The 17,082-nt window shown below is 40.9% G+C and overlaps 1 protein-coding gene across 1 annotated transcript; it reads left to right on the top strand.

Moving 5' to 3' along the window:
- Positions 1-373: 373 nt before the first annotated feature.
- LOC126981027 (uncharacterized) lies at positions 374-15,482 on the top strand. Its single transcript, XM_050831654.1, has 8 exons — positions 374-694; positions 6,639-6,776; positions 6,903-7,301; positions 8,776-9,024; positions 9,415-9,610; positions 10,103-10,241; positions 11,744-11,900; positions 13,493-15,482. The coding sequence occupies exons 2-8, from the start codon at positions 6,660-6,662 to the stop codon at positions 14,360-14,362; spliced, it is 2,127 nt and encodes a 708-aa protein (XP_050687611.1). The 5' UTR covers positions 374-694; positions 6,639-6,659; the 3' UTR covers positions 14,363-15,482.
- Positions 15,483-17,082: the final 1,600 nt, after the last annotated feature.

Here is a 17,082-nt window from a genome sequence, read left to right as displayed (position 1 = left end):
CACAAGTAGAACAAATCATTAGACGAGAGGAGAAGGAAGGAAAAGGAAGGAGAGAAAGATAAGGAGAATAAAACTGCATTAAATGAGAAATGAAATGAATGAAATAGTGGAAAGAACAGGGAAATGATCAATAAAGATAGATAGATAAGTAGCACAAATCATTAGACGAGAGAATAGAAAGAAGGAAGGAGAAAGAATGAAAGAAGGAGAAAGAAGGAAAAAACTCAAAGGAGAGATAAAGACAGGCAATATGATAACATTAAACCCCATGAAAAGCCTTGAATAAAAGGTACAAACGAGGATAGAAGAATAACGAAAGGATAGAGAGGAAGCAAGTAGCGATAGAAAGCCACAAAAGAAGAAGAAGAGGAGGAAGAAGAGAAGTGGAAGAGGAGGAGGAAGAAGAGGAAGAAGAAGAAGGATCCATCCCGGCGTCTATACCTTTGTCTCCACTAGGCCACGGGAGAAACCTTTCCTTTTCTCCCCTTCTACGTCGAGTGTGGGGGCCTCTACGCCATCAAACCTTACCATGTCGATAGAGTAAACCTTCATCTTCCATTTAAACGCCGGGAAGAGGCCGAAAAAAGACAGTTAAGACCCGAAAATCCCCCAAATACGGTGACTAGTCTGTGCCCAAGGCCTCGGCTGGCTCATGGACGTCTGTTGAGGGAGGCCGCAGTTTTATCGTCGAAAAGTAAGGCTGTAGCTCGATTGTGGGTTCTTATCTATTTTTAACAGCTTTATGAATTCTTTTTACATTACAGGACCACAGAAAGACCAGAGATAAGGCGTCGCAAGAGGTGATATAAGGCGAAATGTGCAGCCAAGGTCACAGTGGCAGGGCCCGAGTCACCTCTGCTGGGTTTTCATTTTCTCGTAATTTTTCTAACATTTTTTTTTTCAGCTTCTCTCCAGCCATTCTTCCTCGCCGTATACCTTTCCAACACTTTCTTTTCCCCTGCCATTGATATTTCGCCGGTGTTTCCCGTTTTGATTAGTATTAATTTGCGTTTAACTCATAATTATCGTTTTTTTTCTTGCATAGGTATCATTTTTACATATTTCACAGTGTTAATCATGTCAGGCTGAATATTTTGAACCCCATATGCATGAAGAGCAGATGTATTGTAGTGAAGTTAAGGATTTATTTCCGTTTATAGCATTTTGGGTCAGGTCAGGGTGTTAGGTTAGATTTAGTATGGTTAATATGGTTAGTTAGTATGATTAAGTATGGTTAGTATGGTTAAGTGAGCTTAGGTAAGGTTAGGTTAGATTTAGTATGGCTAGGTCAGGTTAACTTAGGTTGGGTTAGATTTAGTATGGTTAAGTATGGTTAAGTTAGGTTAGATTTAGTATGGTTAAGTTAGCTTAGGTAAGGTCAGGTTAGATTTAGTATGGTTAAGTTAGTGTGGTTAATATGGTTAGTTAGTATGATTGAGTATAGTTAAGTTAGTTCAGGTAAAGTTAGGTTAGATTTAGTATGGTTGTGTTAGTATGGTTAATATGGTTAGTAGTATGATTAAGTATGGTTAGTATGGTTAAGTTAGCTTTAGGTAAGGTTAGGTTAGATTTAGTATGGCTAGGTTAGGTTAGATTTAGTTTCTTTGGACTAGTTAATCTCAGTTGCTTTCAATAGATGTGTTCTCTGCTGCCTTTTTTTTATCAGGAAGGTGCATTGCATCACTGCCATAAGGGGCCAGGCAAGAATAGTAGTGTAAATATAAGCCTATGAGTTAAGTTAGCTGGCCCTGAAGCTCCATGAAGGACAAGCACTGGCTGAGAAGTGAGTTTTTGTGAGCCTTGTTTGTGCATGGCCAGTGTTTGCCCAGCCAAGGCCTTCACAGTGCAGTGCAGGGAACTCTGAGTACGTACTGGTAAGGTCTGGTTCGGTCAGTGCTTTATATCATATATCCTGTCTTATGTTTTGTTTCTTTTTCATTCCAAAGAGGCATCATGCCTTTTGAGGAGGCCTCATTTTCCTCATAGTTCGATGAGGGGAGACCAGATTTACTCAGATGGTCTAAAATCTGCCTCAGATGTGTGTCAGGGTACTTGAAGTGCTGTGTTGTGCTAGCACATCTGTTAATCTTGTGGAAATTATATATAAACACCAATAATTTCAACATTCATGCAGTAATATTGGCCACCTGGTTCCAGCTTGATACTTTTAGAAGATGTGATAGTTTCCCAACTTGCATGGTATTCATCACAGGTTTATTTCCAGTGCAATTGCATTCTAGTTTTATCTTAAAAGGATGACCTAGGAAGTGTCTGGTTGCATTTGTGTCCTCTAAAATTTCATTATCTCCTCTTTTACCTGCAAACACTTTTAAGGATTTTTCACTCATTCTTCATCTGTATTAACAACCTATGGAGCCTCCTCTTCATTAGCAGGTGAAAGGGGGACCTACGAGTTCCTAGGCTCACCCAGTCAAACTTTTGGAGCCTCCCCAGGCACCTAAGGTTAAGTCAGAGACAGTCACACATGAAGGAAAGATCCAGAAACCTGAACCTTGAACCCAGTACTCAAGTGAACCACAGAGTATGTTTCTTGACTAGCCAAGGACTGATGTCTGCATTTTTGTATAGGCATTCCTGTTGTGTGCCTCATCTTTTTCTCTATGTTGTACTTATAAATTTGGTTATCCCTCTTTATCCACCACTGGTATGGCAAAAGTTTGGAGCAGGTAGAAAGTGTAGGAATTGCATCAAACTGTGACTGAGCAAACACAGACGGTCAACTACACAGAACAGCATACTCCCAGCCCAAATGGCAACTGTTGGCTTCCTGTTTACCCAGTCACTAAATAGGAATGCATTATGACTATGCCATGGGCCCTGAGTCCATGAGTATTGATCTCAGAACCACTCCAATGATCTTTTCCTTGAATGCGAATTTCCTACAAGAAGACATCACCAAGCTACTGGAGTGGAGCAAAAAGTGGCTGTGGGAGGGGAAATCTAGCATACCGGTACCACATGGGAAACACTCCACTGTCCACCACAGAGGCAAAAATGACCTGGGAGTATACCAGGCTACCAGTGAAGGTGAAATTCATGCCAATCGCAGTGGATGGGTTAAGGAGACAGCTCACCTTTGTGGGCTGTCTCTCTTGTGTCACTGTAAATGGGCTGAGCTTTCATTATAAGCCTCCCAAGAGCTCTTCATCTCAGTCTTGCTTTTTTTCTCCTGATTGTTCACTGGGGAATATGCACACACCCACACATGCTACACAGTACCAATCATACCTGTCATCCATGCTATTCTTGTTCCACACATGTCCATCCATGTTTGTAGGGAGACCAATATTGCACACCCTTCCCTCCCTCTTATCTTTTATTTCCCTACCCATATCACCTGTAAACTTTCCACAGCCTCTCTCCAACATTACTTCCACTCCCTCACACCACAACTTTTCAGGGGTGTGGAGTCACAGTCAGTGAAATGGGCACTTTTAGCTGGAATTGGAGTAAGAATCGGTAAAAATATCTCTAACTCTAATTTGTGATCATTTTTTGTTTAAAGTATTTGGGTGCTTTGCTAGGCCAGTGCTGCCATTTCTTGGGAAATTCCCACAAATTTGTGGAGGAAATTAGCTTTTGTGGGAGATCTTGTGGGAGGACATCTCAAAAAGCAATTTGAGAAGATTGATTTAACATGGATTTTATTGTGGAAATGTGATAGTTCAGGGAGGGGGGTGGAGTCATAGTAGGAGTTGCAACCTTAAAATTTCCCAGTCAGAGTTGGAGTCAATTATTTTTTAAATCTGGCTCCACACCCCTGGCTCCACCAACACTCACAGGTTAATATTACAGAAGTTCACCCATGGCACACTGGTGGATGAAACTGTTTCTGAGCAAGTTTGGTGTTTTGAAAGAATCTGCTAACTGCTTCGGTCACAAACCTTTTCTTTCACCCCCCACCCACCCATCCATCATCAGAAAACTATAGTGAATCCAAATTGGCGAGACTGTTTTGGCATTGGTTCCTGCGTGTCCTTTCCTCCCTGCCGCTCTGCCACACTATCCCAGCACCTATCTCTTCCTCTCATACATTAGCTATAGGTAACATGTGAAAGGAAAAGATAAGTGTTGGGACTGTGTGGCAGAGCAGCAGGGAGGAAAGGACCCGTGGGAGCCAATGCAAAAACGGTCTTGTTAATCTGATTTCACTGTAATGATATGCGATAAAAACAAGTTGCTTGTTAATACAAAACAACAAAATCTACCAGAAAAAAAATGGTTTCATCCTCACAGATGAGTTGATGCAACAAATTATCTATTAGAGATAATAATTGTTTGCTACAACTAATATTAACACTGATGCTTCACCGCCGAGTTGCCAGTTCTTGCCAGTCACCGTCATAACACGCATTTGCTATGCACATGAAAGGTGGTTACAAGCAGATATCAAAATTGATTGACTCCAACTTTATTTAATCTAATGTAACCCCTAACCCTTAATGGGGGGGAAGTGAAGTCCCCCCATTGACTCCCCACCACTTGCTATGGAGGGCTTCACCCCACACATTGAAATTCAACCTAATCCAGCATGATATCACCCCACAACCACTAATGGGAGGGGCATTGTCCTCCCCTTAACCCCCCTCCCTTCACTTGCAACACAGGGCTTCACCTCAGTGCCTGCACCTCTAAATCTCCCCCGTTTTCTCGGTCATTCTTCCATTTTGGACCTTGGGTAGAACACCATGATTATGCAAAAAGTTGACGGTCTTAATTGCTACTGTGAAAAAGTTTCCACTTCAGGTGAACTAACCAGAGAGCACCATCCCAAGCACATGCCATCCTCAGACTAATTCAAATTTTCCACTTCTCTCTGCCACTGCAAAATGGAGTGCTGTGATTGGTTAAATTAGTTAAAAATATTTTTGATTGGCAGAGGCATTGTTTTCACACATATGTGTAGGTCTAGCAGCTAGACCAACGTAGTGCGCGTTGCTCTTGATTGAAATAGTTTAGAAAATAATATCACAAATGAGGGAGTTTTGATGACAAAGCAATACAGTAGTTTGTTGTATGTGCACAAAGTACTTCTTACGGCACCAAGGTGTCCGCTGTGAGACGGGTGGGCTTATGGAATGATAGCCAGTGCCAAACACTATCTAATTTTCCTTTCATAATTGTTTATCACTTCTGTCATCTTCCATTTTCTATTCATCCATATTGATACAAGCAACCCTAAGGAGCTCCTACCTTCCCTTTCCAGGGAAAAATGGAGACCCTTTTCTCACAGCCATGTGTTGTCCATCCACCAATGGGCCGCTGACAGCTGATAGGGTTAGGACAGTGCTCTTTCCCAGAGGGACATAGAGTATCAGATTAGAAGGAACTAATATTTTTGCCTCCACACTCGGCTCACAACCGAGAGAGCCCGGGTTCGATTCCCGGGCGGAGTGGAAAAATTTGGGCGACTTTTCCGATACCCTATGCCCCTGTCCACCTAGCAGTGAATGGGTACCAGGTATTAATTGGGAGTTGTGTCCCGTCTCCTGGGATCTGTTCCCTTCTCCTGTAATTCCTTCCCCTTCTGTCTCTCTCCGGCATATGACCACAGATGTTGCGCCGCCTGAACAAAACTTTCCAACTTTTATTATTGCCTCCCTCTACGTCTAGAATTTGCATCAATAACTTCTGCGATGACAGTACCAGCAGCACCACCAGTAGTAGTGGTGCATAGAAATTGAGTACTTCATAAAAATATATATCAACAAAATTTTACAATGATGTAGACTAGACATCAGTTTATAAGTTGATTATGCACTATTTGTATTTATTGAGTTAATATTTGTACTCCATATCTAAACTTGTACTAAAATTTGACACTGTGAATGATAACTTTGCAAGTTTATACTTTCTATAAGTGGGATTGTTTCTCGCCTCTACATGGATCTTGTTGTCTGGTGTGAGCATGTAATTCATTCAGCACTCATATATTTATTTAACATTTTTTGTAAATCTTACATATGTATATACAGTATAATCAAGATAACACTTGAAAATACAATTGGATAGCTTCAAGCTGGGATATTTGAGATTATAAACCCTTAACAGCTCTATGAAATCAACTACAGATAAGAAAGAGGTGCTTTTATCACAAGCATTTCCCTCCCGACCACAGGTTATCACTGAAGCACACTTAGCCATTGGCATATAACATCAAGCAAGCATGTATGATTTATTTTATTTTATTTCTTTAATATTTGAAGATGTGCTAGTGTTCCTTGTATTAAGTTTATTCCATAGAAATGCATTTGTTTTCTTGAAGTTCAATTTATTTTGACTACTTTGCATACGAAGTAGGAAAATCCACAAAACTATCCCTGTGAGAAGAATTGAACATTTACTGAAGACTCCCACTTCTGGCACAGCATAAACTTCAGCCACCAGATGTTCCATATCCATGTTGAGGTTGGGCCAACTCAAAACTTGCTTTACCAGGAACACCATTGTTGAGATGTTTTGCATCAAGCCTCGTTGATTGATATCCATTGTTATGAACTGTTCTAGTCCAACATGAGCTTTGGGGAAAATACCAAACATGTACCTGTGAGTGATGTTGAGCATTCAGTCATACTTTATTTGGAGTAGATATTAATAGTTCACATTTTCTTTCCCAGGGGGTGTACGCAGATGGTAGGATGGTGTTGACACGACTCTCACATTTTGGCGAGGTGTGTCCTCTGAGGGACCACAGCTACAGTGACCCTGCAGCTCCTCCGACCTTCTCTTATCTACCTCCCGTCAAGCGTATCTCTGTGAGTGCTTACTTGATGTAGAGTGTGGCACATAGGCTCATAATTAGTATTATATTATTTATGATAGTTGGAATTAAATTGAGTAAGCTAAAAAAATATAAATAACAGCTCCATATATTCTTTCAGGTGGCTGGTACATCAAAATCTTCCTCCACGTATGCCTTCGTCTCCACATCAAATCAAGCAGCCTCGTCTGCATCTTCTTCAGCTGCTGCTGGTGCCTCAGCTTCATCATCCCCTCCCTCCTCTCCTCCTTCCTCCTCATCCTCCTCTTGCTCCTCGTCTTCCTGCTCATCGTCTTCCTCGGCGAAATCCTCATCCTCTTTCACCTCCTTCTCCTCTTCCTCCTCGGTATTGTCCTCCACAGTCATCACATCGCCAGCAGCGTCGCCAACACTGTCGGGGGTGGCCCAGAGCAAACCCACTGTGCAAGTCACCAGGATAGAAATATTAGACCTTCCAAATGAAATATTTGAAAAAATATTTGCATATCTGCCCTTCAAAAAAATTTGTGAAGTCAGACTGGTAAGCTGATAATGAGATTTGCTTGTGTTGGAAGGAAACTGTTTGGATGTACGATTTTAGATGTCTTTATAAAGGAATACAGACTTTAAAAGGCCATTGTTCATTCAAGTACAATTTAACTATGCTGTGTGATACAAGCTTTTGTGTGCTTGTATAGTATAGTGGTGATGCAGATCGGCATGGTTGGGATATTTATATAGGAAGGCGCCAGAGTTTTTTGTATACCCAAATATTCAAATATTTTATTGCAAGAAAAGGATGAATGTTTATTACAACAGTTGATTTTCACTCAATCATGAACTAGCAATGCACATGGGCCACATCTACACTTGCGAGTGGACAGATGGAATGAAACCAACTATAGCTTTAATTTTTTTCCTTCTCTTCAGATTCTTAACCTCCACATAATAGATGTAGAGTGCCTTGCATGCGATACTGTCTAACGGCCATATGCTCGTCCACCGACGTTTTCCTTCCGAGCAGTTATGCCAGATCAAAACCCTCCATGAAACACTTATCTGGTATCACTGCAATCTAGATCTTTTGGTTAACGGAAATTGGTGTCCGTAACATTTTCTTTATGCAGGAATCTATGCCTCTCCTTATTAACATGGCCACCATAGTAAATGCTATGATGTTTTTATTAATCTATTTGAATGCATAAACACATAAATAAACACATGATTAACCGAATCCTTTGTTGTGGTACTGGAGTAGTCATATGTGTGCCACCTGCACACTAGCATGAGTTTTGAAGTGATGGAGGCCTCCCCAGTCCTTGTAAGCATCCTCTGTCCTTTGTACGCAAGAAGTCTGATTAACTTCCCTTTATAAACCTTCCTGGCCAGCACAGGAGATGATTATCAATGTAGTGCTTACCTCATATATGAAGTATGGCTGAGAAAACAGTCAAGTTGACGAGGAGGTGGTCCACGGTTCAGCTGACAACATTGTTGGAACACGGTGTTGCCGCTTCCTCTACGTAAAAAGTGTATAGCTTGAGCAATTGAATATATTGCAGTTCTTCTACTTCCACTTATAAATAAACAAAATGTACTTCTTATTCTGAAAATGTAATTCTCGCTCATACGTTTCACCTTATAGAACATAATTTACGTTGCCAAAAAAACGGTACACCTCGTAGAATAACATCACAACATTAATTCACTTCAACACTAAAGTCTTATAAACATGTTTGTATCTAAAATTTTTCTTCATATTCGGGTCAAGGTGGACTGAAATTCATGTATGTACTTTACGCCAATGAGATTATACAAGCACTTCATTGTGCATAAATGACGATATAATTCCTAATTATGTCCCAAGGGAAAGGTTCAAGGGAGGTCTGGAGGTACCTTAGAAATGCTAAGTTTTCCTTCGAGGATGATGTTGGAAGACGAGCATATGGCTGTAAATATGATTTTTCAAGGTCGTTGAGTCCTGTTGTTTAATGCATACCCTTCTTATTTTACAGACTTGCAAGAGGTTCGAGCAGATTGGCTCCAACATCCTGAACAGCACCTTTCAGCGTCTCCAGAATCAAATGTTGCAGAGGTTCCAGGCAATCAAGGGACAGATGCCGCGCAGGGAGAGTGCCCGCCGCAAGCATCCCTTGGCTCGAGAGTCTGACATCATAGAAACCTTGCACATGCGCCTTACTCTTCTGCAGATGTCGTTTGGGAAGCACATTGAGCGGAAACATTGCTGCTTCTTTGCTGGAGACGTAAGTGTCATCTGCATATATGCTAAAATATATTAAAGGCTCTGGTACAGGTGACCAAACATGTAATTTTGTAATGTGTGGCTCTTTGTTTGATATTTGTTTTTTATATTTAGATAAATGGTTATAGTTTTCATTTGTCTTCATTTATGGTTTATTTAACAAAACTCCAGTTTACACTTTTCCCCAAGAGAATATTAGGTCAAGTTGAATAAGGGTTATGCTAACATTTCATTCTATTCAACAACCCACAGCTTAACGTTTGACATGCACTGTGTATGGTGTAACAATCAAAAGCTCTTGGTAGATTCTTTAGCCCTCACATTGTGTATTTCAATATATATATACGAATTATTAAGTAGGCCATAAAAGTAATCTTGTGCCTGTTTCCAGATATTGGATGAGGTGTACCGCATCTTGGCCTACATTAAAAAGACACCCAACCTGGGCCGCGCCTACAAGGTGACCGACGAACTCTTTGACCTCTCGACCATGGCCATGGAGTACTTCAAGGAACACATAGAGCCTCGCCTCCCTGAAATCACATGCTTTGGATCGGATTTCCTTGATATTACTTCAAGGTTTTCAGGTAATATTTACGAATAAGTTTTCCTGGATAATGTTTATAGGGGCCAAGCATTAGCTCAATTGGCAGTGTTTAGGTCATATCTTACATGATGTGGTCAAAACTATCTCTTGTCTCTTTTAAAACTTTCTACCATCAGCAAGATACTTTGATATCCTAAGATTTGATTTACCTTTTTTTCAATACCAATACTGGTACCTTTGACAGTGACATCTGGGAGCTGTGACTGTGTGTTTCCATCACTTGGATACATACATTCATGTGTGTGTGTGTGTGCTTGTGTGCATGTGTGCATTTGATAATATTGCATAAGTCATTCAGCAGTCCCTACTCCCTCATATAACTTTTGATTTTTACCATTTGTCTAACCCACACCAGATTTGGCTCAGAAAACAGGTTGACAAATAATAATGCCAACAGGGAACACAGGCATCACTCTGAGGTGTGTTAGTTGAATGTGTTGTTTCTCTTTAATGACAAACATTCTTTTCACAGAAGGGTGTGGAATCCGGTCACCAACTGGCAGTGGACGAGCGTCAGAGCCGGAGGATGAGCTGCCTGAGCGGGACACTTTGCCGCCCTCCAACATGGTCCTGCGCAAGAGGATCAAGCGCATCCGCCAGGGCATGAGGAGGTACGTCAGACTCTCGTTTCTTGATTGTTAAAGGCAGTGCACTAAGTATTTGATGAGTCAGACACCTCAGGGCTTGGGGGGGGTCCCACTTACCATTGATCCAACTCAACAATTTTTGACCATGCATAACTCGTAAATTTGTGTTATCAAAGCTTTTCTACCTTTTGTGGATAACTTCAGGAAAATAAGCCTGGTCGAAGCAACTCCAGTAAAGTCCAACTTATCTTAATTCAACCAAAGCCAAAGGGAGTCAGAAGTGAGTTAATGTTGTTAGGCCAATGTATATTTGTTTAGTCTTTCATTCTAATGTGTGTGTGTGTGTGTGTGTGTGTGTGTGTGTGTACTCTATTTTATATCACAGACATGTGTTTTTACCTCATATATTACACATGCATTTGTTTTTACAGGATGAAGTCAAGCTTTTATCTTTCCACATTTTATCTTGTAGTTACTTTTATTTAAGTATAGTTTTGACACATGACATTGGATAATGCATTCCAGTCATCAGTTATGTATTCAGTATGGAGAAAGGAATTTACCTTCATCATCATAATAAAGCTCCACAATCATGTGCTTTTTAGAGGGTCAGATTTCTCCTCACTGAAACAACTCCCCAAACAACATGGCTGGTCAAGGCTTTTCCATTGTTTCTGTTACTCTGCAGAGAGAAAAAAAACGAAGTCTGACTTTCACCATAATGAGTCTGACTGGTTCCCTTCATGATAAATCAGACACTTCCTGACTTACCCTGTGTAACATCCAATAGTTCAAAAGTCTCAAACTTATCCAAAGGCTGACCTATGAAGGGTTTAACTGTACTTGTTGAAGTTCATGTAGGTGCAGTGCTGAGCGTTGGTGTCCACTTTTTTTCCATAGTTAATAAGATAAGTGTATATTTCAAAATAGTTTTAGATTTTTGTGTGTATGAAAATGGAAAAGATGGTGATGTTTGTTACAGATAGGGTGGCAGTAAAACTTGTGCCAGCATGAAGCAGGACTGCACAGATTGTAGATGAGTAAGGAAAGGGAAGATTGCAATTGCATAACCATCACTGTGTTGAAAGCTTAAGGTCAAATGTGAATATAAGTCTTAGAACTATCTTCAGATGAAGGTAATTCTTACCATGAATTATGAAATGTGGTACTTCAGGTGTTCCCAGCCGGTGTGTCGAGACCCCCAGGGAAGTTGAGAAGGATTGGCCTGGGGGTCATGAAGCCTTGATAGAAAGGGCTTGGGAGAACAAATTTTTACAGCTTTTTAGATAATTTTCTATGCCTTTATTCTGCTAGTACAATATGCTTCTGCTGGTGAGTGTTGAGAAGGTATTTGAAAATGTGTAAAACAGTGATATCATGGGGTTACGCATGTTTTGAAAAGGGTCATGAGTGCAAGAACATTGGGAACCACTGTGCTGCTGGGTGTCTTAACCTTTGTATTGTATGATTTGGAATCAGAGGACTGGAACAGGCTTCCCTTCTTCACGTACTCTTTTCTCCTCCAGGTACAACACTCAGCTGGTTGCCCTTCGAAGGGAATTAAAGAGTTGTAAAAGTAAACTGGCTGACCAATCAAAGCAAAATATGGAGTATGCAACTCGCATGGATGAATACGACAAGAAGTTTGAGGAGTCTGCACGCAAATTCAGCACTGTGCTTCAGGTGAGGAAATGCAGTGAAAATGTTTCTGTGCTTTTGCTTCAGTTTTGTCTAGAGGCACGGTTACAAGTGTTGCCAAAGTGTAGTGGGAACAGTTTCTTTCAACAGGGCTGGCAGCTAGTACATTAACCTGTGTGCCATAGGGGACAGTGATTCCCACTCGGGTTTAGAATTTTGGGTGGTGGGAATTCCTGCCCTTTCCTCTTGTGCTAAGATTTACACTTCCTTGACATAATTATTGGGTCCAGTGGGTGACAGCAACCCTTGTTCAGTGGTTCACATCACCTCTGGCAGGCTCACGAGGCAGAACTGGCCGTGGTAATGGGAAATATGCTGAAACTAATTTCCGAGTGTCCACATGCATGAAAGAAGGGAGCCCACCAGCATATACATTTGCCTTTACCTCTATAACGGCACTAAGTCTCAGTATGAAACCTAATAATAATTTCTTCTTACATATAAAGACAAATTGCATCTAGTTTTATTTGGTGTTATTTGTCTATAGCACATAATTGTATTTTTGTTCATGAAAACATTTCCTGAAGAAAGTTGAAATTATATAGTTGTTTGCAGAGCAGCTCAGGAAGTAAGTCAGATGTCATGTAGTTATTTACCGAGGAACTCGGCAAAATTTAGTAAAAGTATTACTGTGTGGATGCACCAGGAATTGTATTGCTGCCTCCACTGCCCCTCATGCTAGAAACTGACAGACAGACGCTTCTTGGTCTGGATCAGCACTGAGGCAGCTGTCTCACCATGAGTCAAGAGTTGGATGTCTGGGGTCACCTTCATGAATCTTCAGCCAATCATGGATGTCATCTATTGTTGCTTTCTTGTCAACACTTGCAGGATAACCATTGAAATTACCAACCTAAAACCCTATGAAATCCACAATGGAGCCCAAACCATGGAAAAAAAAAAAAAAATCACTCACTACACAGGGTGGCATACACAAGCCAAGTTGAAGATAGCAAATTTCATGGTGGACCTGGGAAGGTTATTGAGAATAATATGCCCAGCATCCCTGCTTTCCTTGTCAGTCACCACCATTACCTCCTTCTTTGCCACAAAAATACCCTAATTCTTTGTTTGAATGAGGGAATTCATATTGATTGGCAAGAACGCAACCCTGATACAACCATTGTCACCAGCTGGTATGTTAGATGTCGGTAATTATGACTCTTGGTCAGATTATTACGGTCAGTGCCCACACCACCTCATGTATCCCACTGACCTGAAGGATAATCCTCTATCCAGGTTTACAGCCTAGCACTTGGGCTGAGAACCTTACCCACCTAATGAATCACAGCCTAGTGTTAATGAGGCCACAAGGCTGTTTCATTAGCCATGACCTGGAGTGAGGTGGTTTGACTTGGCCTCGCCCTTGTGAGGTGCAGTCGATAAGTTCCTGGACTGCCACCTTATAGGACAGTAGGCTTGCCGTAGCCCTTAGTTGCCTCCATCACTCAGTTATTTTAATGGGTTTGGAGTATCAAACAACAATCCCAGCAGTGACTGGAAGCATCCATGTGCACCTTTTCAGCCTCTTTATTATGAATGTTAACAGTTGACTAAGAAAAGTACTATTCCCACAGGAACTGAATAAATGCAAGACAGAGCTTCAGTACTGGCGGTCCAAGTCTCCGGCTCAGGTATGCTACAGCTGTGGCCAGTCAGTGGTCGATGGATCCAACCCACAGTTACAGGCAGGTGTCAGGATGCAGGGAGGGGAGGAGTCCTTGGTGTATGTTCCCCTCTCGGCGGCAGCTGTTCCCGAGAGTGCAGAGAAGAGAGGCCATGCCAGTCTTCATGCCCACAGTGAGGCTCAAGACAGGTGGCAAGGGGCTAGGGACTCTGTGAGGAATCTTGAGTGTGCATTTGACCTATGTTGTCCCAGCTCTAAGCCCATGTCAGAACCTCTTAGAAAACCACAAGCCACTTGCTCAAAGCTCCAAGCTCCCTATCAAAGCATCTCCAATTCTCAGGCATGTGTAATGTCTCAGAGCATGTCCGAATTTCAAGGCAGAGCTGCTTCACGAGCTTCCTCTCATCCATCTCACATCAGTAACCCAGCACATGTATCTCAGCCCGAAACTGCATCTCTGCCCCCAACAACCACTTCCCAGACAATGGCCACCTCTCACAGTGACCAAGCTGCTTCCCCTAACTTTTCTGCATCACTTGTTCCCACAAAGTTCCCTCCTTTCAACACGTCTCAGTCACAGTCTGCCTTCCATTCCTGTGTTAACTCTCATGACACACAGCACCTGTGGGATGCCAGTCAGGAGTGTGCTGAGGACCTGTCAGTCTCATGTCAGTACAAAAACTACCTTGCTGAGGAGGTTGAGAGCAACACTCAGAAGCGTCGTTCAAGTGACGAGGATAGCGATAACTGTGATTTTGTTGATGACACTGTTGGCCGCAGAGTCAAGCAGAGGAAGAGAATTAAAGTGGACATCCAGTAACAGTGTAATGAGATGCCTTAAAGACTATTTCCATATTGAATTTCACAACAAGTTTTAGTTTGGAAGAGTAGAAGTAATTATACGAATGGCTCTCAGTCTTTTCACGGATACCCAAAACCTTGGTAGTTAATGAAGGTATAACATTGGCCTTTCCATCCATCATACTCATAGTGAATTACCCTTTTGTGATTTTCTGCAGGTTTCACACAAACATGCATTTCATACATGCATTATCATTAAGTGTAATATTGGAGGCTAGGAGATGTTCACCTTGATGATATTTTGAGACTTCATCCCATACTGATGGTACAGAGCTTTTGATAGTAGTTTATTTTGTAAATTATAGTTCTTCAAATAATAATGAGAAGAACATTCTCAGGCCCCTATGCTAGGAAGAAGTCATCAATAGATAATGAGTTAGAAAGAATAATAGTAAAATTAAAATTGTAATTACATATGTATAAATATATTTTTGTTTGGTAAATGAGGATGGTAAAAGTAGTGCATAAATCCTCGTAATTTTTCCTGAATCCCTGAAGATAGACTTCCAGAAACTAGTTTTACTTGTGTGTGAGAGCAGGAAAGGTAGTAGTGCTAAGGTGTATCGAACTATATACTTACTGTAAGAACTGTCCAGGTGGAACTTGGAGTGACAAGTTACTTGTCAGTCACTCTTCAGAGCTTGTAATTTTTTTCAGGTACCTAAAATTTTATACCAATGCACTCAGTGTTGCCACTGTGGCTTTCTAAAATAAGTGCAGCCCTTATGCAGTAAAGACATGCTGCACTTATCACCATATTGGGTGTTTGTTAAGTATTGGAAAATGTTGGTTTCCAGTTTTATTAGATGTGCAGACAAGTGACAACCATTTAGAGTCAAATGAATCTAAGCAGCATATTTAAAAGACTTTTCCCAGGATGTGAGTGAAAGTTCATTGATGAATATGATTTTAGTGGCTGTACCTTCTGATCTCACAGTGTTGGATGCTGTAAGTTGCTTCAGTGAATGCCTTCAACCCCAATGAATGATGAAACTTGAAAAATAATCAGTATTATTTTACAAGATATTTGTATTCATAATTGATAGTATAAAATTAACAGTAAAAGTTTTGGGACAGGACAGTTGATTGCTTCACCAGTGTAGGATAAGAAAACTTGAATAGTTCTTTGCTTGGAAGGTTGGCATCATCGTGAGGCACTGTGCTTCATGGAGTGGAACTGTAGGGAGGCAAACAAAACCCTCTCATTCTTTTATTTCAGTGTTTGATTATTTGTTAATGAATTTTTGAATTATGCTTGTGATATCATACACTTTTATAATAACTTACAATTACGTTTTTGAGAACCATTGGTAACACTTGAGTTCTGAAGTGATATGTGTGCTGCCATGATATTTTTTCATGATTTTTATTGCAATTATCATATAATAAGGCACATAAACAAGTGCTTGAAAATTGTTTGTCAAATGTCAGTGCTGTATTAGGTTTACTGTATGGTTACTATGGCAACATCAGGCTTTCAATATGCAGTAAAGTCCTCTATTTGGTGATTAATTGGTGCCAGAGAAAGCTCGCCAAATGTGAATAGTTAAAACAATAGGAAAAACATAAATTGACAAAAGAGCCGTCAGAGTCAACCTTTATATGCTTATTTGGTGACCTATAACCTCGTTTTTGGGGTCTTTTCATTATGTATTTGATATTTTTCCCCACATGATACATCTTGGCTCCTGTTTCCTTCCACTCTGAGGTTCATGTTTGCCATCATCCCCATAGAGGCCTTTGACATCCCATCACACCCAGTAGATTGCACTGAGCTTGCCTGGCAGAAGTGAGAGGTGGCTTGCCACACGTTATCACTTGTGGCAGAACTCAGTTAAGAGTGTTCAAAATGTTTGGTCAGCTGGCATGACGTCATCAACGAGGTAGCTGAGAACTGAAGTCATAATATATGATAGATTGATAAACTTGGAGGGGGAGTACGCCAAGAACAGTTAAAGAGCATTTTTTTTGGGGAAAAACAAAGGCAAGAATATGCTCACCAGATACAATTTAGTGTTTTCTGGGGGGCAAGTAATTGCCAAATGGGAGAATATGGTTGCTAAATCAGATGAGGTAGCAGTTGGTTGGGATCGCCGAATTTTAGCATGCCAAATGTGAGACTTTACTGTATTTGCAAATCATAGCACTTTGGGTGCTAACTTCTATTTTTAGTTCATATACAGTGGATAGGTACTGAAACAAGTTTTTGTGGTTAAGTACATTAATTAATTTGTACTTAGTATCACAGCAGAATAACATTGAATTGAATCGTTGAGGTACAGCAGATAGAAAGAAGAGGTCTTCACCCTTATAAGGATGATTAACTTGTATTAACACAACTTGTACATCTGATTGTTTGGTGCCTACCATTGCAGTTTTGGTGTATTCTCAATACTTTTCACAAACAGCTGCACATAGTGAAGAACAGCACTCATAATATTTTACCTATATGAGAAGAGGATTGAAGTAGGTCTTCATAATTGTTGTTGTGTGTGTGTTTGCGGCCATCACGTCAGAGTGTGCTGCGGAGGTTGAGGGTTTGTTCCTCGCCAGTCACCTGTGTCGTGTGGCAGAGTTGGGGATCACTGGAGGCAGAACTGAAGGACTCGTCTAATGTTATGACGGCATTGAGGTGTAGTAAATGAACACAGGCACACGGAGATGGATAGGTTAGTTCAG

This window comes from Eriocheir sinensis, chromosome 46 (assembly GCF_024679095.1).
Source record: "Eriocheir sinensis breed Jianghai 21 chromosome 46, ASM2467909v1, whole genome shotgun sequence".
Taxonomy (NCBI): Eukaryota; Metazoa; Arthropoda; class Malacostraca; order Decapoda; family Varunidae; genus Eriocheir; species Eriocheir sinensis.
This window is presented reverse-complemented; position numbering and strand designations above follow the sequence as displayed.

Bases quoted from the DNA above. Each gene is read 5' to 3' on its own strand.
- LOC126981027 (XM_050831654.1), top strand. From the start codon at position 6,660: ATGGTGTTGACACGACTCTCACATTTTGGCGAGGTGTGTCCTCTGAGG. The intron at 9,025-9,414 runs GTAAGTGTCATC...GCCTGTTTCCAG, and splicing joins GCTGCTTCTTTGCTGGAGAC to ATATTGGATGAGGTGTACCG. The intron at 11,901-13,492 runs GTGAGGAAATGC...CTATTCCCACAG, and splicing joins AATTCAGCACTGTGCTTCAG to GAACTGAATAAATGCAAGAC.